Below are 21,060 nucleotides of genomic sequence, written 5' to 3'. Positions count from 1 at the left end.
ATTAGTCCATGGGGGAGACGGACTGAGCACGGGTGCCCCAGGATATCACGATCTCCTTTGTTCATACCTGCAATAAAACGCAATAAAATTGTTTATAAAAAAAAATGTATCTACAACAGTAAGAAAAGTAAAAGGCTGATACTGTATTGAGATGTTCGGAACTCATCTCTGAAATGGAAGCCTGTTTTGAGCAGCTACACAGGTATTTTTCTGTATACTATTCTTCATTTATTTCTTTTTAAGTCATTCTCAGCTTAAACAATCCAGGACCATAATGATCCTTATCTCCCTGACCTGGGTACACCATTACAGGGAGTGCAGAATTATTAGGCAAATTAGTATTTTGACCACATCATCCTCTTTATGCATGTTGTCTTACTCCAAGCTGTATAGGCTCGAAAGCCTACTACCAATTAAGCATATTAGGTGATGTGCATCTCTGTAATGAGAATGGGTGTGGTCTAATGACATCAACACCCTATATCAGGTGTGCATAATTATTAGGCAACTTCCTTTCCTTTGGCAAAATGGGTCAAAAGAAGGACTTGACAGGCTCCGAAAAGTCAAAAATAGTGAGATATCTTGCAGAGGGATGCAGCACTCTTAAAATTGCAAAGCTTCTGAAGCGTGATCATCGAACAATCAAGCGTTTCATTCAAAATAGTCAACAGGGTCGCAAGAAGCGTGTGGAAAAACCAAGGCGCAAAATAACTGCCCATGAACTGAGAAAAGTCAAGCGTGCAGCTGCCACGATGCCACTTGCCACCAGTTTGGCCATATTTCAGAGCTGCAACATCACTGGAGTGCCCAAAAGCACAAGGTGTGCAATACTCCGAGACATGGCCAAGGTAAGAAAGGCTGAAAGACGACCACCACTGAACAAGACACACAAGCTGAAACGTCAAGACTGGGCCAAGAAATATCTCAAGACTGATTTTTCTAAGGTTTTATGGACTGATGAAATGAGTGAGTCTTGATGGGCCAGATGGGTGGGCCCGTGGCTGGATTGGTAAAGGGCAGAGAGCTCCAGTCCGACTCAGACGCCAGCAAGGTGGAGGTGGAGTACTGGTTTGGGCTGGTATCATCAAAGATGAGCTTGTGGGGCCTTTTCGGGTTGAGGATGGAGTCAAGCTCAACTCCCAGTCCTACTGCCAGTTCCTGGAAGACACCTTCTTCAAGCAGTGGTACAGGAAGAAGTCTGCATCCTTCAAGAAAAACATGATTTTCATGCAGGACAATGCTCCATCACACGCGTCCAAGTACTCCACAGCGTGGCTGGCAAGAAAGGGTATAAAAGAAGGAAATCTAATGACATGGCCTCCTTGTTCACCTGATCTGAACCCCATTGAGAACCTGTGGTCCATCATCAAATGTGAGATTTACAAGGAGGGAAAACAGTACACCTCTCTGAACAGTGTCTGGGAGGCTGTGGTTGCTGCTGCACGCAATGTTGATGGTGAACAGATCAAAACACTGACAGAATCCATGGATGGCAGGCTTTTGAGTGTCCTTGCAAAGAAAGGTGGCTATATTGGTCACTGATTTGTTTTTGTTTTGTTTTTGAATGTCAGAAATGTATATTTGTGAATGTTGAGATGTTATATTGGTTTCACTGGTAATAATAAATAATTGAAATGGGTATATATATTTTTTTGTTAAGTTGCCTAATAATTATGCACAGTAATAGTCACCTGCACACACAGGTATCCCCCTAACATAGCTAAAACTAAAAACAAACTAAAAACTACTTCCAAAAATATTCAGCTTTGATATTAATGAGTTTTTTGGGTTCATTGAGAACATGGTTGTTGTTCAATAATAAAATTAATTCTGCACTCCCTGTATAGATTTCTGGACCTTGCTGCAGCATGCTGCAAACTAGATCCTAAAACTAAGATGGAGGGCATTCTGTTACATGAAAGTCTTCCTTCACTGAACTTGATGGCCAGTTTCACAACTGCCGGTAGTGAGGCCAGTTAAAAATATCTGCGGACTATAGGTACATCCTGAACGAAAGAAAAACATCTGCTACAGGGTCTTTCTGTAGCTTTAAATGTTAAATATTCTGCATTGGGTTCCTTAGCAAGGTGGATATGATAGTCTAACTGTAACAGACAATACGTTTGTACCCTCTTGTTTGAGTCAGAAAAAGCAAACTGATAAAAATAATTTCGTAAGGCGACAGAATATTAAAGTTGCTGAAGTCTAGTCCAGTTAATATCGTTCTTTAAAAATCTCTGTACTTTTGTTTGTTTTTCCATTGGTTCTCCGAGAGCTTTTGGTGGCACCTTAATGGTGGGAAACAAGTCTGTCCTGGTACCACCTCTTCCTTCACAATCTCAACCCTCTCTGTCTCGCTTTGCTGATGCGATGGTGTCTTCTGCAGTACCAGTATCTACCCTTCCTCTTTTACTCATACCCGGGCTGAACCCTGACCTTTGTATTTCTACCTCTGATTAACAACCCAAACCATTCTCTAAAGGTTCTCCACCACCTTACCATCACTCCTGGCCCCTTTTTCTCTGTGCTAGTTTTTTTTGGAGGTTTTGCTGACAATCTACTTCCTTGTATGCTGCCTTCCTCTTTATGGGTCTTTGTAGACATGAAAAACAGACTATCACAACTTTTTATTTTATGGATGGGCTTAAACCCAGCGTATTTATTAGTAGCAATAGTAGTACTACTACGAAAATGATCAGTTAAAAAAAGTCATCATTTTGGGAGTTCACCCAGATGAAAAATTCGCCACCTGGTCATAAGACAGGAGTTCTCCAGTTTAGTATTTTGCTAAAAATGAGTTATTATTTTGGTTAGCCCTTCAGCCATCAAGGTGTGCAAGAATTCTCATTCAGTCATGCTTTGTTCCCAACCAGGTGAGTAATGTATAGTTAGAAAGTATTAAATATCTGTCCTGTAGAAGAGGAGAACAGTTCCTCTTGTGAATTTATTGTAGTCCTTTCTGCATTGTTTCCTCCCCACTCGACCCTGTGCACCTATTGACCTTGCACATCTGTGTTGAAAGTAGTCTTCTTAGGTGCAGTTAAATTGACCAGGAGGTGAGGTGAAACAAAGAGCCTGTTTTCTAATGAACTGTCTACTGAATTACTTAACAATCCTATTTCCCTGAGAACTCATTCTTTATTTCTTCGAAGAGTTCTTTTAGACTATTGTATAAATCAAATGATGTTCTTCACATTGTTTTTACTTAATCTAGTCTCCCCAACAGAAAGGTAAGTTCACACCCTAGTGGAGAAAAGAGCCTTTGCTACTATCCTCTCTACCAGTTTTGCAAAACCACAGAAAGGTGGGCAAAATGATACATCTTTGTTAATTAGGAGTTCTAAACATGCCATGGGTAGATGGGAAGTGTCCTTCATTACTACTCTTCAGCAGAAGGCCAACTGTTCATTCGGGGTAAGGCTAGAGACCCTAGACAATTTGTTCAGCTATGTGTCTCATTTCTGCTATTAGTCTTCCCTGCCACATTGGACGGGTGATGAGTTTGCTTCTGAATGTTAATGAAATCCCATAACCGAGAAGGAAAGCTTCTAATTCAAGCTTATCATTTTGGCTATCTTCATTTGTAATGATGAATGAAAGACACGTTCTGTAGACTTGTTAATTGGTGATGAGACTGGAACTACTTATGGGATAATGGGATAATCTGCTTTGAGTAGACTCTACTCCAACTGACTCATATGTCCAAAGGATAAAAAAGAAATGCATATTGTGAAGCAGACTGCTGTACATTACTAAAATGCTACATTTTGATCAGCTCTTAGCTGGTCAGTAGCTAACGATAAGTAGATTCATACCTAGTACCTGAAGCAAACGTCCTTAAAGTATCACTTCACCTTCTTCCCCGAATGCCTGTGAAGATCATGGAGTTCTAATAAATGAGTAAACTGCAGTGTTCACCTTGCTCATAGAATGCATCTGCACTGGAAGACATAGTGCTGAAGAAAAACTCTTTAAAATTGGTTCTGGAAACTATGGAGATCCTACTGGATCCCAGTTCCAGAAGCTATTTGTGGACAGGATATGGGAAACGTGCTGAATTTTGTCCCTGTGTTATTTCCAAATGGAGCAGCAACCTGCAGGTAGTGAGTGGTATTTCTTATTTTTAACATCCAGCTGTGCCCCAAACAAAGGCCTGATTCAAAGGGTCACCAGCCCGCCTTTTCTTTAGGTATCATTCTGGCTGGGAGCCCTCTGGAGCCTAACACCTAGATGGCAATGCAGTGGAAGGAAAAAACACGCAAGCTTGTTATCACTTCACAATTATTTAAGAGAAATTAGGATTTAGAAGCAGGTTTTTAAACTTTCCGTTTCCTCTGTAAAAGATGTGCTAACACTATAAGAATGCAAAATGTATCTCTCTATATGAGTAATTTTACAAATATTGATAAAGAATGGTGCTAAAAAAAAAATATATATATATTTATAGCGCTACGGGTCCCAGTGTATTGTGTCTGAGTGCTCTACATCACTCACCGAGACACAATAAGTGTGTAAGTCATTGTACAGCAAATCTTACAGAGAATGAAGATTCAAAGGTGTAGGAATCCACATTATCCATACTTGCAGCCATAATTTGTTAATAGTCTACAAGTTTCTGTGTTGGGTTTATGGGTCACTTTCTCCTAGCGCTGGGACACTTCGGTCGAAGTAGCCATGCGCTCTATAAATGATTTTATTATTATTTATTAGTAGTGAATATTCAGCAGAAACACAGTCTGGATATAAAATGTAGCAGGGTGATTGTGCTGATCTGTACTAACACAACTTTAATATTTTCCAAAGGAACCCTTCTTTGCAATCTTAGAATAACAACACATTGAGAAAAATAGTAAGGATATAAATCCATGAGCATGCAGCTCCTATATGCAGGTAAATAGATCACTGTGCTACATTAGAAGGCTTGCAAATTATGAACTGGATGTAACAAAATGATCTGTGTCAAAAGTAGTAGTCAACCTATCTAAATAAAAATATAAATCTGTAATCTGCATGTTGCATGATATGCTTTCCAGCAGACGCATTAACTTTGTGTGGCTTTGAGTCAAAACTGCGACTGGACAAAACACAGATGAACTCTTCCAGAACTTTGCTAACCACTAGAACTATCTTATAACTATTATCACCTGAAAATTGCTAGGCACACAATCTCTGCTGTAAGCGTCTTAACCCTGTAAGATATTTTAAAATGCATCCTCTTTGTGACCAGTTAAGTAATATACAACAGATATAGTCACATGTCCTTGTTGCAGCAGATTTGTTTTTAAAATCCTATATATTGACTGTGAAGCTCTGCCCCTTTTGACTACCCCCTTTCCTCTGTCACACTTTGACCTTCAATTTATGGGCTCCCAGAGTATTTTTTTTCCCAATTACAGCACTGTTTAGAATCATTAGGTTACCTGTGCAGAAGAGTAAATATGTGCATAAAAATGGTTCTCATCTGTGCTGCATCTGGTTCCTGAAATAAATGTGCCCCAAATTCCTTTACATGTATTTGTAAGATGTAAAAATGATTGCCGTCTGAAAATTGTGTAATAACGGACATATTTCAGTGTTTTAAAGTAGTTGCTGCATCATTTTTCTAAGTTATGTATTTTTAAATGTTTTAGTTCCACTTGAACATAGTTGTTTGTAAGGTATACAGAGAGATATACTTTTATAGACAATATATATTCTAAACATGTTTTAAGATATCTTTACAGTCAGCTCACTAAAATAATTTTGAACTATGCGCATGACAAAAGGAAGTGGGTGAAGTAAGAGAAAAATGAAATGGCCAGAAAACTGACCCGGTTGGATTCACTACCCACAGTACACTTCTATTATTTTTAAATGAGATTGGCCTGCAGATGGTTTCCTTCACCACTAAACATTCTACTCCCTTAAATTTAAATGGAGGATTAATTAAAGCTTCGCTAATCTGCAGAAACAGAAGTGGAAAGGGAATGCTGGACATAGGTAGGGATCACTCTCATTAATAATTGCCTTTTAAACATCTGTTGTGCTGTGAATGAATAAAACACCAGACTTTTTATTGCACTCTTTTGAAACAGCTGGTTTCATATCTGCAGCAACTCCTCAATGTTCATTTACTCCAGCCTATTCAATAGCAAAGGTTTTAAATTCAGGAGTCTCTTTTTTGTAGTGAACATAGAATGTTTAGAGGTTTGTTGTGAAGCTGCAATAGAACACTGGAGTATCGACTGACAGATTACTGCCCATGTACCTGTAGAGACTGCACATATCCAGGGGGTGGGTGAGGGGTCAGAGAGTGGGGGGCAAGTAATAAACAAAAAAATCCTTAAAACCGTGTTGCCGCCTCTCTCCTCTGTACTCCTGGTGTCCCAGCAGTCCCTGGGACACCAGCACAGGCTCACCAGGCACTCCTGGCGCTACCTTCATGCTATACGTGGCACAAGAGCAGCGTCGGGACTGGTCTGAGCGGCTTGGTCTGCCGCTTGCAGTGCACTGGGGTCTGTGCAGTTTGTCTGACCCGGCTGTGCAACACAGCCGGGTTGGAGAACCCAAGTGTGTATGTCAGTTTGGCCGGCCTAAGACAGCCGGCCAAACTGACTTGCACTTAGTGCAGTCCTCTCCTCCTCCTCCCACTTCCCCATCCCATGGCCCAGCCTCCTCCCTGCGCATGCTGGCTGAGCCATCAGCTGAAAAATAAAACAATAATGAAATATCTTTTAATTTTTCAGTTTTAAATTTTTCTCCGCCCTTACGTTTCACTCAGCATGCCAGCCTGTTACTCAAATGGAAGGAAAATATATCCTTGTTTTATCTTCTAGAGGTCTGACCTTAATTTCTATGACAAATCGTGAAAGACAACCGTTTTCTTTCAAATATGGTTAAATAAATCCTAGCTTAGGGTCAGTGTGTTTCACAGGACAAAATTGCCATGGAAGTCACGACAGTTTCTAAAATGCGTACACACCATGAATACATTTGTATTGTGACAAAAATGACCTATGTATATGCTCGTTTTTGTAACCCTGGAAACCAGATGCATTTCAGTAGGACGGAAATGGCACAGCCTTATCACCAGGAAAAACAAATCAAGAGGTATTTGTGTAACATTTACCCTAAAAGTAACACGAAAAACACATTTATGAATTTTACCCCAGTTTTTACAGTTTAAATATTATAAATGGGGAAGGGCCTTTCACTCTTCATTGGTCGATAACTACCTGGGAGCACCCTTCCCCTTGGCGAGTATTGTTAGTTACCATAAGAAGCACTCTGCTTGCAGATTCTTGAGATATGACTACAATTCTGTTAATTTTTTTTAAATGTGTTGAGTATGAAAAACAAATTGAGTCACACTAATTTAGTCTGAAATGTGCTTAGCTTTTTAGGTATAGTTAACAATTGTTTCACTATAGGCCAGCAGGCCAGTGATTATTTTTTTTCTTTAAGGCAAGAAGGTGTTCTTTAAATTTAGACCGTAATGCATTATGTTATCCGAGCCACTGTTGGTCGGAATATAGAGTAACAATAGTTCTCCACAGGCGAGTCTGAAATCGAGGCAGCTAAGTGGTTACCTATTCTGTTTCACACCTGCAGAATCCTGAGGGAGCGTATGCTTCTCGAGGAGTAGGATTATGGCCCTGGATCAGTGATGATTTGATTCCAGTAATGTCCTGTTGAGGTTTATGTACGCACATAATGAAAATAATGAATAGAAGATAATACCTCAATCAGTTAAACTGGAAAAATCAAGGCTTTAGAACTGCTACTGAGTATTAGTTGGGCAGATTTACCTACTCTTGTGCATAAAGCAAACAGTCTGTGTTTTCCAGGGTGAGTGGAGTATCGAGCCCCCAAAGAAAATGGCTATATGTTCTGGCAGAGCAGTTAATGATTCCCGAAATCAGTTTGTTCAGATATTTGTTGTTGCTAACCTGATTCTAGCCGCTTTTTTTTTTTTGTTTTTTTTTTTAAATTTTTTTTTTTTTTTTTTTTTTTTACACGGCGTACTTTGGCAGACCACAGCTTCAAAAGGGGTGCACCAAAGGGATAAGAACATGGGACCCAGTTGGCAAAGACTTTTCTGGGAGTAGGTAATACTTACTTCAGACTAGCTCCTGAATTTCTAGGAGAACATCGCACATACTCTGAGCAAATCTTTCTTAATCGGGCCCATCATTTTTACTCGTATGCAAATGATGGCTGTTGTCACACAGGCAAATAAGCTATTTTATCATATTCGTAACAGTGCAGCTGCCAGAGCAGACCACCATATTAGCCTGTCACTGCTGATGTCAGTTATTGAAAAATCAGTCCCTGTGTGATTTTATCATGTGCTGCACTCCTTGCCCCATTCACATGTGCCGGTCTATCACTGATTGTCTAAATGGTGAGTCTCTCCTAGATGGCGAGTGCCAACATGGTACTTTCTATCACATACTTTGGGTGTGGCCAGTGATTTAAGAATACTGGCAGAAGGTCACAGAACAAAATGTCCCAGGTCCTCTTACGAGAACTCTTCCTGGGTTCCAAATGGCTCCTCCTGCTGATACTGGGAAAGGAGCCCAGGCCTAAACACCAGAAGCTACGGATGGCGCTGGCAGAGAGTGGCAAAAAGAAATATAGCATGAGCTGGGGGAAAATCTTTCCCCCACGCTTGGAGGACTGGGAAAAAGACCTGGACTGGTGTCAAAAGGCAGGACAAGTAATATATCAGAGTCGGGGCTTCCCCAGGAAATTGACTAAAATATGGGGGGGGCATGGAATGATTTTCGGGGATCTGTTACGGACTGAGGTGGAAGTGGGAGGGTGCGGGGAAGATACCTTGACCATTGTGGGTTTGTGGTGCGAAGTAATAAGTACTGGGCCGTAAATGTGTAATCTAAAGGAAAAGTTTTTCCTTGGACACTGTCTATTTTCTTACTGCCCATTGATTTGCATGGTACATGTAATCGTGTTCTACCAGCTTTTCCCAAGGTTGCACTTTGAGTATCGGTTAACAACAAAAAGGTTTATGAAACAAAATTGAAAGGACCAATGAAACTACACCTAGATCAATGCATGTCAAAAATTTCTAAGTGTGATTTTTGAAACCCTACGACTTTGAAATGTACTTGATGTGAATAAATGCATCAGGTGGGGTAGTATAGGACATTAATTAGGGCATTATATGTTTTAACTTGTGCTCTTATGGCTCTTTGCAAGTCAAATAAAGTTTTACTGGCTGACTGAATTAGGGCTAATAGGGATTGTATTAACATGAGCAGTGGTCACTGTCATGATCAATAGTGCATTTAAAGGTCTTTGCTAAAGCGGTAACTTACACATAAAATAATAGTGTGAGCACCTTGTAAGCAACACTCTACCCATTGTTTCTTTCCTGTGTCGTTGTCCTAATATCACTGAAATCTTTCAGCTTGTCTCGCAAAGTTGCAAGTACCTCAATCTAGGATAGGTGACCAATGTGGCAAACTAAATTTACAGTTAATTGGAGTACAGAGTAAGATAATTTCACTTTTTTCCTCATGTTTGGGAATAAAATAAAAACATGCAAAGTAAAGTCTCCAATAAGTACAATGAGTATTTCGAATTTTCTGTTCTAAGCTCTAGCACTGCAGAATCAAATTTACAGTAACACAGCTACCACAACTGCACCCATTAGACCATTAGTATTCAGGGTATAGTCCTTGACCTACTTAAGGACAGGAAATAAAGAGGAAAGAAGGAGATATTTTGCACAAATGGTCACTGAGCAAATGGGATACACTGTAAAACCTGATACTTAAGCTGCAAAACAGGTTCCTTATCTATTTCAGATAAATAAAAAAAGAAAGAACTGTTTGCTAAGTGAGGATTTTTTATTGTGTGTCACACCAGCAAATATTTTGAAATCATATGGGTGGCTACCAGCTGTTTTTAGGTCACACAAAAGCGTCCAGCCTCTTTTGTACTTTTATTAGATCGAGCTAAAGCGTTTGGATTCTTGTATACTTTTAGTAAACTTTACTTCTATGGGCACAAGTCCATTTCATTTTTGTTTGAGTGTTTAAAAATCCTTGCTTGTGAGTGGTCAGTCTTGCTTCTTTGTCCCACCTCTTTCTCTTTGGGAGCAGGGACTAACTACTATATAGTTACGCTTTGTCCTGTTTATCTGTTCCTTGGGGGACTTTTTTTTCCTTGGTTTCCTGCTGGTGTTTTAGTGAAGCTTATCATTTGCAGAGCATTCTTGCTGTCAGCTTAGGTGCAAGACTGTTTTCACTCCCTCTGTTTTTGAAACCAGGGTTGCGATTCTTGTTCTTATCTAGTAACATTTGCTGTGCATCCAAAGACCGAGATCAAATGTCAGATGCTGTTTTCCGGTACTCCTCTTAAATTTTGTTTCTGTAAGCTCAAAGTGAGAGGATTTCCGGTCCCAAATCCACTTTACTTTGACAAAGCTAGGGTCCTTGGTCTCTTGAATAGGGTGACCACCTGTCCGTAAATTTTCACGGACTGCCCGTAATTTCGCCCTGCCGTCCTTTGTCCGTGATGAAAGGCTTAACGGATGGCATTTGTCCGTAATTTTAGCCTTTCACCAAAAGGACAAGGGAAGGTAGAGCGAAATTACGGGCAGTTTAGTTTCCCCAGCTGGAGTGAACAGCAGGGAGTCTCCTCTGCTCTGAGCGAGGGTGGGGCAGACAGATAAGAATCGGACCTTCTTGCTAGGGTGTCTCCTTCCCTAAAGACATGCAAATGTGGGCAACTGGTAAATCTGCAAATGCAAAAGGGCTTGAAAACCTGCATTGACTTTACTAAAAGGAGCCACTTGAAGTTTTCTGGTGGCAAAGATATTTCTTTTAGAGAGGTATTGTAATGGTGTTTCAAGGTGAGTTGTGGAGTGTGTGGTTTTAATGGAGTGAATGTTTAGTACTAGGTATAAACTGTATATTATTCAAATCTGTATTTGAAAAGCACTTTTTTTATTTAACCGAAATGTATTTGCGCATTTTGTAGCAGCCTTTATTATGATGTAATTGTATTTTTCACAAACATTGGCAAAGCCAGTAGGTCTTGGCTACAAAAGAGTTATTGGCTTTGCTAATGTGTTTTAGCCATTAGCCATGTTATACACCAGAGTGGCTGTTGTTCAGCATGGCTTAAAGTTAGTGGCAGAGTGGAGTGGAGTAGAGTGGCATAGGAGCAGTGGTGTAGAGCCCAGTGGTGGAAAGTACAGTGCAGTGGGGTACAGTGCAGTTGTTTAGAATGCATTAGCGTAGAGTGCAGTGGCATGGAGTGGCGTGGGACAGAGTAGAGTGGCATAGAGTGCAGTGGAGTAGGGTGGCATACAATAGAGTGGCAGAGAGAGCAGTAGTGTAGAGTGGTACACTGGCATAGATTGCAGAGTAGACTTGCGTTGCAGGGAGTGCAGTGGCATAGTGTAGAATGGTGCAAAGTAGAGTATAGTGCTGTAGAGTGCAGTCGTGTAGAGTGGAGTGATGCAGAGTAGAGTGGCATAGAGTGCAGTGGCATAGAATGCAGTAGTACATAGTAGATTGATGTATAGTACAGTGGTGGAGAGTGCAACGTTGCAGAGTAGAGTCAGTGCAGTGATGTAGAGTGGAGTACAGTGGCACAGAGAGAAGTGGCGTAGAGTACAGTGGTACAGAGTAGAGGGCAGTGGCGTACAGTGCAGTTGTTTAGAGTGCATTGGCGCAGAGTGCAGTGGCATAGAGTGGCATGGGGTAGAGTTAAATAGAGTGCAGTGGAGTAGAGTGGCGTACAATAGAGTAGCAGAGAGTGCAGTAATGCAGAGTGGTGCAATGTAATCGAGTGCAGAGTAGACTCGTGGCATAGAGTGCAGTGGTGTAGAGTGGTGCAGAGTGGAGTATTGTAGAGTGGTGTAGAGTATAGTGCCTAGAGTGCAGTGGCATAGAGTGTTGTAGAGTGCAGAGTTGCAGAGTAGAGTGTCAGTGCAGTGGTACAGAGAACAGTGGCATAGATTACAGTGGTGCAGAGTAAAGGGCAGTGGCATACAGTGCAGTTGTTTAGAGTGCAGTGGCATGGGACAGAGTAGAGTGGCATAGAGTGCACTGGAATAGAGTGTATTGGTGCAGAATACAGTAGTACAGAGCAGAGTGGTGTAGAGTATATTGGCGGCCAGTGCATTGTTGCAGAGTAGAGTGTCAGCTTGCAGTGGTGTAGAGTGCATTGATCAAGAGTGCCTTGGTCAGAGTGGTATAGAGTACAGTGGCGTAGAATAGATTGTTTCAGAGTAGAGTGCAGTTCCATAGAGTGGAGAGGTGCAGGGTAGAGTGCAATGGCACAGAGTGCAGTGGCATGAAGTAGATTATTTCACAGTAGAATGAGGTGGCTTAGAGTGAAGAGGTGCAGGGTAGAGTGGAGTTGCATAGAGTGTGATGTCATAGAGTAAAGTGGTGTAGAGTGCTGTGGCGCAGAGGTGCAGAGTAGATTAGAGTGACGTACAGTGTATTGATGTAGAGTGCAGGGGCATAGAGTTGAGTGTTAGAGTAAAGTGTATTAGCTTAGAGTGCAGTGGCGTACAGTGCAGTGTTGCAGAGAGTGGAGTTGTGTGGCTTAGATTGGTGTTGCCTAGACTGGAGTGGTATGGCGTGCAGAGGAGCAGAGCGCAGTGGTGTAGAGGCGTAAAGTGCAGTGGCACAGAGTAGAGTAGAGTAGAAAGGCATAGTGTGAAGTAGCATAGAGTGCAGTGACATAATGTGGAGTGGTTCAGAATGGAGAAGAGTGCAGTGGCGTGGAGTAAAGGAGAGTGATACAGAGTAGGGTGCAGTGGCGTGTAGTGGTGCAGAGCAGAGCAGAGTGGAGTGCAGTATGGATCATATGCTAACACACTGCCATTACAGACAACACATTTTTGATTGCAGTGACCATTACATTTGCACAGACATATAGTTTTTCAAATAAAACTATATAGCGCACAGACAATGTGTGGAAATTGCATCACCTAATGCAATGATTTGTTTTAATCATGTAAAGGTATTTGTTTCCAGCACAGTTCAGAATTAACAAAAATGTGCTTCATTTGTACTCCTAATTCTGATATATTCTGAAGTTTATTTAAATGTTGTCATGTGATAGAAAAAACTCTTTCCTAACCCCAGTATCCAGCAAGATTGTTGCATAAATCCTCTCACTTTGAAGTCAGAGAAAGGAAAGTTAACACTAAATTCCCACCGAAGACAGAGCCTGACATTTGACTTTGTTCTTTGAATGCACAGAAAATGTGATGAGATAAGAACAAGATTTACAGGCCTGTTTACAGAAAGGGAGCACTCAGAAGGATACTGTAAATAAGGTTTTGGCAAGGGAATGGACAAATTCAAGCTGCATAGCCTAAAACAAATAAAGCCAGCAAATTGAAAGCAACAAATTGTGAGTTACAAACCACAAGGCCAATGTCAAGCAACGGGCAGAATGCATTCACAAGGAAGCACTATGAATTTACTTAAAGTGACATCTGTGGGATACTTTGTGGGGACAGTCCAGTATTTTAGTCCAGTCCATATCTTGCAGAGGTTTGACCCCATCAATCACCCAGGTAGTATGACGAGAAGACCTGGAGTGGTTTCCATGTTGCAGGAAAGGTCTGTACACCCATCCTATCAGTTTGCCACCGTTTCCTATGGTATAAAGCTTCTGGCACACCTCTTGTAGGGTTAGTGCTAGGTGGAAGACCTGTAATAGGATTATTTAAGGTGGTTGTAGGTAAGGAGTTGACTGGGGTGAAGATGGTAGTCTGCCACAAGGGTTTGGAAATTTAGTAGCTCGCTGTTCAGAAACAAATTCCCTAATTTTAAGATACCTGCAACATGCCACTGATGGAGTTGCTCTGAGCACATCCATCCTGTGCGAGTGGGAAGGCTTAGCAAAGGTAGTGCAGGAGCATAGGGTTTCTTCGTGCCAGTGAGTTTACAGGTTCTGGCAAGGCAAGAGAAAACCGTGCTTGATAACCCCGGATGGTGATCCGAAGAATGGTCAGTAGGAAACAATGAGCAGTGCATTAAGCCTTCCTTAAAAGTTTTTACTGGTAAACCCCATCTCATGCAGGGAGGTGGGCAGAAAGCTAGCTAGCCACCCATTAGATCTGTGCAGCTGAATAATAGCATTCTAAAGAAGACGTAATCCACCCACAGTCACAGGTAGCTTTAGAGTGGAAAGAGCTACCCAATGGCAGCGCAGCGACCAAATCAGATGTGTGGCCTGTCTGAAGAAGGAATGAAGGACGAGCCGGGGAAGGTTTGCAAAATAATACTGTCATTGGGGTAGCACACCATCTTCACTAGTGCCACGTGGCCCACTACAGAAAGCAGAAGAGAAGACCACAAAGCAAACTGGGCTTGGAGGGACCGGGACGATCTGCCGAGATTTTCATCCTGGAAATCAGTATAAGAATGGTAGATATTAATCGCTAGGTATCAAAAGGTAACTGGTTCCCAGTTCAGTCTGAGATCTAATTGTATATCAAGGGGAAAACAGTGCCATATGTTAAAGAAACACTAATTACACTTTAAAATTTGTACATTTTGTTTGTGCAATTTACATCCCAAATATTTTGAAGATTCTATGTGTACTTGACACTTACGGATAACCCAGATCTCTAGTTTGTCATTTGCTCAATTTCAAAACCATTTAAAGACATGGACAAAGCGGGCAATTGCCTTGCACAACCTTGCAAGAGGTCTGGCCCCTGCTCACCCTTCACAAGCACTAACAGCAGACCATTGCACCAGAAGAGTTTGCCAAGGTGGATGGGTGTTGCTTGTTCCGCCACTTGACAGTGCCTCTTCTGTTTCGCTTCTGTGTGCAGAGACAACTCCCCAGGTACCCAATACCTTCGAATAGTCTTGGTGGACCCATCTTGTCTGATTTTACGAATTGTCCCACCTTGTTCTTCTCTTCTTTATTTATCCAGTTTTTAGCAACAACCCTTTGAATTACTTGCAGTGGATCTCCCATTTGATATCAATTTCATCCTCCTCTTTTATTATCTTTGATTGGTAGTCCGGGCTCCCATTTCTGAAATAAATGTAGAGTCCCGGACATACACTCTAGTGCAGTGAGACTACAGACAAGTTATGGGTACCTCACATCCTGACATTAGGTGTGAGACTGTCGCCCACACCATCTGCCCTGCCTCTTTAAAAAAAAATTGGTTGAAAGTCCATGGGCGGTTGGGGTAAGCCAGATGTTTTTGTTCAATTTGTTTAAACTAGCATAAGGTTAATTACCTTAATGTTTCCCATACTGTTTGCACTGTAGCTGCTTGCCTGAAAGAAATGTTATCTCTGCCGTCAACAATCTTACAAAAATGATTACAGAAATTAATGTGTCCTTGTGTAACGAAACTTGTGGTTATCCAAAGCACTCCAATACCTTTGGGTCCAGTTCATGCTATATAAAACTGCAAAAAAAGTGTTACGAGAAGTTCCAGCTGGAATTAAAGAAGCGACTCAAGAATGTGTCCATTGGAAAGAAAATAAATAATGCTTCTGCTCTGGCCTCTGTGTTGGAAGTTTGTTGTTTGACTGAAAGGCGAATGCTACAAACCCTGTTCGAAATGGTGCTCCATATGGTAAAACTTATGGTCCGAACGGAAAATTTATTTCTGTGGTTTTATATTGCTCTAACTTCAGTTTGCGCCACGTTCAAAGCCTCTTTTCCTTTTGTACCTTCCCGGAAACCTTTGCATTTATATATTTACTTTCTCATCAATTATTCTATAACCAGCAGCTTTCATATAATTTATTTGAGCAAATAGTATCTCTCTTTGTCTTTTCAGTGGCCAGGGTGCACTGTCATGTGACTTGGTCTTCTAGGATACCACCCAGTAAACACACCAAGCACAGGCAGCCAGCACTAATAGCAAAGACTGCCAAAAGGGAGAGAGGCCGGCATTTCACAGGTTTACATTACTCTTATCTGGAATGCTGTACCCATACAATTCAGCTTCACAGATTTCCATTCCACACCACATAAATCAACAACAAACCACATAATTCAACTCAGCACATTTACACACCACATACATCCAATCCAAACCACATAATTCAACAGCACACCACGTAATTAAACTTCACTACATACCACTCCGCAACACAAAATACCATTCGACATAACACACAATCTCACGCCACATAATTCCAGTACACTCAATACCACATAATTATTATCCACTTAATTCCACTGCACACCATGCTACATAATTCCACTACTTAAATCCACTTCACACCATTTCACACCACACAATTCCAAAACCATTCCAGTTCAACCCACATAATTCCACTCCACACACATCTACTCCACTCCTTAGCACATGGGTAAAAGACCTTGTAATTTACACCAATAGCTCGAACTCCTGCAAAAGGGAGACCTATTGGCTTTGCCAATGCTTACATTTGCATGCTTTACTTAAACTTGCATTCTCTAGAAGTGTTGGCTTTTTTCAGGATGTTTTTAACTTATTTATTTTTTCAGCCAGCAAATTACTCTTGTCTCCCCTCCCTCATTACCTGAATGCACAGTGTAAATCTTTTCTCAAAACACGTGTCACGCTTCATTTTTTAGCACGGCATGCGAAAGTCATTGGAGATATTTGAATTCAATATTGTAGGGTGCAGTACTGTATGTGGCCAAAAGAGGTCCCAAGGGACACTTAGTGACGGCCTGTGGTACTGAATCCTTTCCCTGCTTTGTGCACATTAGAACAATACATATTGCAGGTTTTTTTCAGCAAGCATATTATAAGTGTAAAAGTGTAAACGTAACCATGTTGTTCCTGCTTACATTTCAATTGCTTTACTTAATCTTGCATTCTCTGGAAGTCTTTGCTTTTTCCAGAATGTTGTTACTCTTTTTTTTTTCAGCCCACATATTGCTCTTGTCTTCCCTCCCTCATAACCTGAATGCACAGAGTAAACCTTTTCTCAAGAAGGGTGCCACGCTTTATTTTTTCAGCACGGCACCCTAAAGTCATCGTGGATGTGTTGAATTCAAGATTGCAGGGTGCAGTACTTTGTGGCTAAAAAAGGCCCCAAGGAACACCTAGTGACAGCGTGTGGTACTGCATGCTTTCCCTGCTTAGTACACATTAGAACAGTATTTTCTGGTTCTCCAGCTCCGCAAGGTCATACGAATGGCAATAGCGCTATGCAAATATCATCACTCCTTTGCAAACAAAAAAAAAAAATGTCCTTTTTAATGCCAAGAACTCTAACTTTCACAAATCCGAGACCGATTGCATGGCAAATGCTTGTTTAATGTTGTATTTATATTGTGGAATTTACTTGTATTATGTTAACTGGTGTTTCCTGTTGTGTAGGCCATGTCAGCTTGCTATCAAGAAGCTAAATGTTTGATGAAGTCTTACTTGGAGCAGCAAGGTTTTGGATCCTGGATTGTCAAAAGTGAAAGTGTGGAACAGTTCAAGGTCTAATTATAGAAACTAATATTGTGCTTCGTCGCAAAAATATAAATTTGAATTATATTTTGATACGTCAGAAAAACAAATGTTTTTTTTGTTTGTTTTTTTACTGTTATTTCTAATAATACTTAGCAAATTGTTAAAAGGCACTGATGCAAGAACTGGAATTAAAGTGATATAGGACTGTTTTTTGTCCAAACTTGGCTATATAACACGTGTGAGATAATTTGCTTTCAAATTTTAATATGCTTTTCTGTTAAGTTCAGTTATTTTATGAGCATGTTCCCATCTAGAAGTCCTGGCTACCTAATTGACTATTAGTGGATGCTTAGGCACAGTGTCTGCAACTATTACAAATAAAATAAAAGTACTGAGGCTAATACTTTAGAATCGAAGTTCACTGCCTAGTCCATTGCATGTGATTGCTTGTCCTGAGAAGCCGCAGAACACATGGAGTCTTCTTGGGTACCGTCTTAGGCCTTTAGTACACTTGACCATAAACAGACATGGGTTACTTCTGTTTCTTCCTACGCCATTGTTGTGAGTGATAGTGTCAACATGCATGCTCACACTAAAGCATAACCTCTGGTAAGACATCTAGTCATGCATTCACAAGATGAAAAATGTCAATAACATTTTCCCCAAATAGATGCATGCACAGCGTTGAATTTTACGAGAGTGTCTTTCGTGTGGTAATTTCAGCATTATAGAATGCTGTGACACCATAAAAGAATTCGGTTGCGTAGCATTCTACTACAGCAGTAACCTCCTTCGGATGTAGCCTTTACTTATGTATAATGAGGGTAATCTGCTCATGTTGTAAAGCTACACTGTTTAGTATTTTACGACAGGGTTTCTGTTATTCACTTTATATTACAGACCTGTTATAATTTTTGTATTGATATACCAGAGCCTGACATTGCATTTAATAAAAGTATTCCTGTCTTTTTACCCAGAGCACCTGCACTGACCTTACCGGGCTAGTTGTAATCTGTACTTTCTTCAAGGCAGCACCAGTAACTCCACTAATTAAAAAAGCAATTTTGCACCAAGTTGATGATTTTAGCTATTGGCCAGTTTCAGATATTCATTTTCCATTAAATGACTTGGTGAATTCAGTCCTGGCACAATTCTGGGTCTCTGTGGAAGCAAATCATCATTTTGACCCTGTCCACCTGGAGTTTAGCCTTTCTAGAGAAAGTGAGTCAGTCACAGCAGTCACTCTGCTCATGGAGGCTAGCTTGGAAATTCCACTCTTAATTTCTTTGACCTCTGCACTTTTTGACACTTAATCATTTTATCTTGATCAATCATTTGACTGAAATTACTTTCTCACAGCTTGAACTAAAGTGGATCTAATTATTTGTTTTGAGACCCCTTTCTCTCGTGGTAGATCCTACATTCCAATACTCATTCCAGAAATGTAATTGTGCCATTACTCATTTATTGCTAGTTTTACCTCTCCTTTACAATATAAACTGGCTTCAACTTCATAAACTTTCATAAATTAATAAATAGAAATATGTTGAATTTCAATCCTGCAAAAATAGACATAGTAGTATTTTTCAGCTAATTACTCCATGATCCTCCCAACCTGCAGACCAAATAAGGAAAGTGTCTAAACCAGTCTATGCCTGGCAAAATCCCATAGATTACAAACAATGTTTAAGCTGCCTTTTTCTTTAACTCTCCTATTCCCATTTGTTGTTCACCCTTAAAGGGCTGTTGGCCATTGTCATGTAATTGCATTGTGATTGAACTGCTTAGGAATTTGTATGTTAAGCTAAGGTGCATGCCTCTGCTGGAGACTTTCTATCAATGCTTCATTGGCTGCCAGTAGAATAGACTTTTAATTTTGCATCCTGGCTAATCAGGCCTTTTATTGTACAAGGCCTTGTCTATCCAGTTAAGAAACGTTCACGCAGTGGGGTGCCCAATGTTTGAGATCTTCTCATTCCTGGCTGCCTGTGATCCACAGATTTCAGAGCTTTGTCCCTAAATTTTGAAAGAAGCCGATTAACCTGCAATAGATTTTTAGTTATTAAGTCTTCATAAGGTGAGTAAAGACCTGGCTCACCTCTCTCACTTTGGTTTTTTAACCTGGATCTCTTCATTCTGAGTTCTGTAGCTGACTATCTATGCCATGAGGCCCCTACGTGTTGAGACTGCTCTTCATGAATATCTAATTCCATAATAATTTATGTCTATGTTAGATTGGGTACTCACTGTCTCATGTATTACTTTCTCATGTAATTACTTAAGTGCAAAGCTAATATCATTGACTTATGGGTCATAAGGTGGAATCTTTCAGTGTATGTACTGTTTTCCTGATGGTGCATGTGTGTACCATTCTGTCACTTTAGTTCTACAGCTAGCTCTTGTACAGGGAAAAGGGTGCATGTCAGACCCCTTCCATTTGGCCAACTTTGTGCTTGCCTCGTTCAGACTACCTTTTCTTTGTGCACAAGGTGAATCACTTGGGAGTTGGCAGCATAGATGCAGTACATAAAATGTGTGTATACTGTATGGCTTGCCTTGCTGAGTAAATGAAGAAGGCAGTCATTACCTCTGCAGGCATGTGATGATATCTGCTAAGTGATTTAGGTGGAAAACGACTTTGCTGCCACAGCCTTATACCTGTCTTGTACTGATTATACCAAAAATGGGTAGCTGGCCCTGCCTTTGTGGATCCGAGAGATCTGTTTTCCTAACAAGATCTTTGTTTCCTATATGCATCAGAGTTTGCAATGTTCCTTTTTCTCACTTCCTTTTCTGTTCCAGTGCATACTTGGAACACTTTACCTTTTCCTCCAAATCCCTCTTCCTCCCGTCATTTCCCTAGCTATTCAAAAATATTCGCTGTAGTTTAGCAGTCCTTCTTCACAACCATGTATTGCGATGTTAGTTGCAAATAAAACTGTACTTTGTTGCTTTGCTCTGTTTCTTTTCATTACATGAACCCCTTAGCTGCTGTGCCTTTTCACCCCCCAGTGCTGAGCCCTTTTTTGGCTATTTGGGGTAGTTCGTTTGTGGTTTCCCCTGGAGAAGACCAAGAAAATAGCCAAAATACAGTGAAAATTTCGTTTTCTCCAAAAAAATGGGAAAAAGGGCTGCCGAAGAAGGCTTGTGTTTTTTTTTCCCGAAAATGCCATCAACAAAGGGTTTCTGGTGCTTAAATCACTATCTTCCCACCTTTCAGGAACGGGCAGACTTGAGTCAGAAAACCAAATTTTTCAACACAAATTTGGCATTTTACTGGGACATACCCCATTTTTACTATTTTTGGTGCTTTCAGCCTCCTTCCAGTTAGTGACAGGAATGGGTGTGAAACCAATGCTGGATCCCGGAATAAACATTTCTGAAAACTAGACAAAATTCTGAATTCAGCAAGGGGTCATTTGTGTAGATCCTACAAGGTTTTCCTACAGAAAATAACAGCCGAAATAAAAAAATATTGACATTGAGCTGAAAACAACAGCCATTTTTCTTTGTTTTACTCTGTAACTTTTTCCTGCGATGTCAGATTTCCAAAAGCAATATACCGTTTTGTCTGCTGGACTCTTCTGGTTGCGGGGATATAAAGGGCTTGTCGGTTCATCAAGAACCCTAGGTACCCAGAGCCAATAAAT

At 40.7% G+C, this 21,060-nt stretch overlaps 1 protein-coding gene across 3 annotated transcripts in view; it reads left to right on the top strand.

The window, feature by feature from the left end:
* The window catches only part of ADAD1 (adenosine deaminase domain containing 1), a 923,229-nt gene extending 905,416 nt beyond the window's left edge, over window positions 1–17,813 (top strand). For all 3 annotated transcript variants that reach the window (XM_069242439.1, XM_069242435.1, XM_069242432.1), the window contains one exon: window positions 17,330–17,813. In XM_069242439.1, the coding sequence (XP_069098540.1) occupies window positions 17,330–17,443 (114 nt within the window). In that variant the 3' untranslated portion in view covers window positions 17,444–17,813. The remainder of the gene's footprint in view (window positions 1–17,329) is intronic.
* The last annotated feature ends 3,247 nt before the right edge of the window (window positions 17,814–21,060 follow it).

The sequence above is a fragment of the Pleurodeles waltl genome, chromosome 1_2 (assembly GCF_031143425.1).
Source record: "Pleurodeles waltl isolate 20211129_DDA chromosome 1_2, aPleWal1.hap1.20221129, whole genome shotgun sequence".
Classification (NCBI taxonomy): Eukaryota; Metazoa; Chordata; class Amphibia; order Caudata; family Salamandridae; genus Pleurodeles; species Pleurodeles waltl.
The sequence above is the reverse complement of the archived record's forward strand: the minus strand, read 5'-3'. Positions and strand labels throughout refer to the sequence as shown.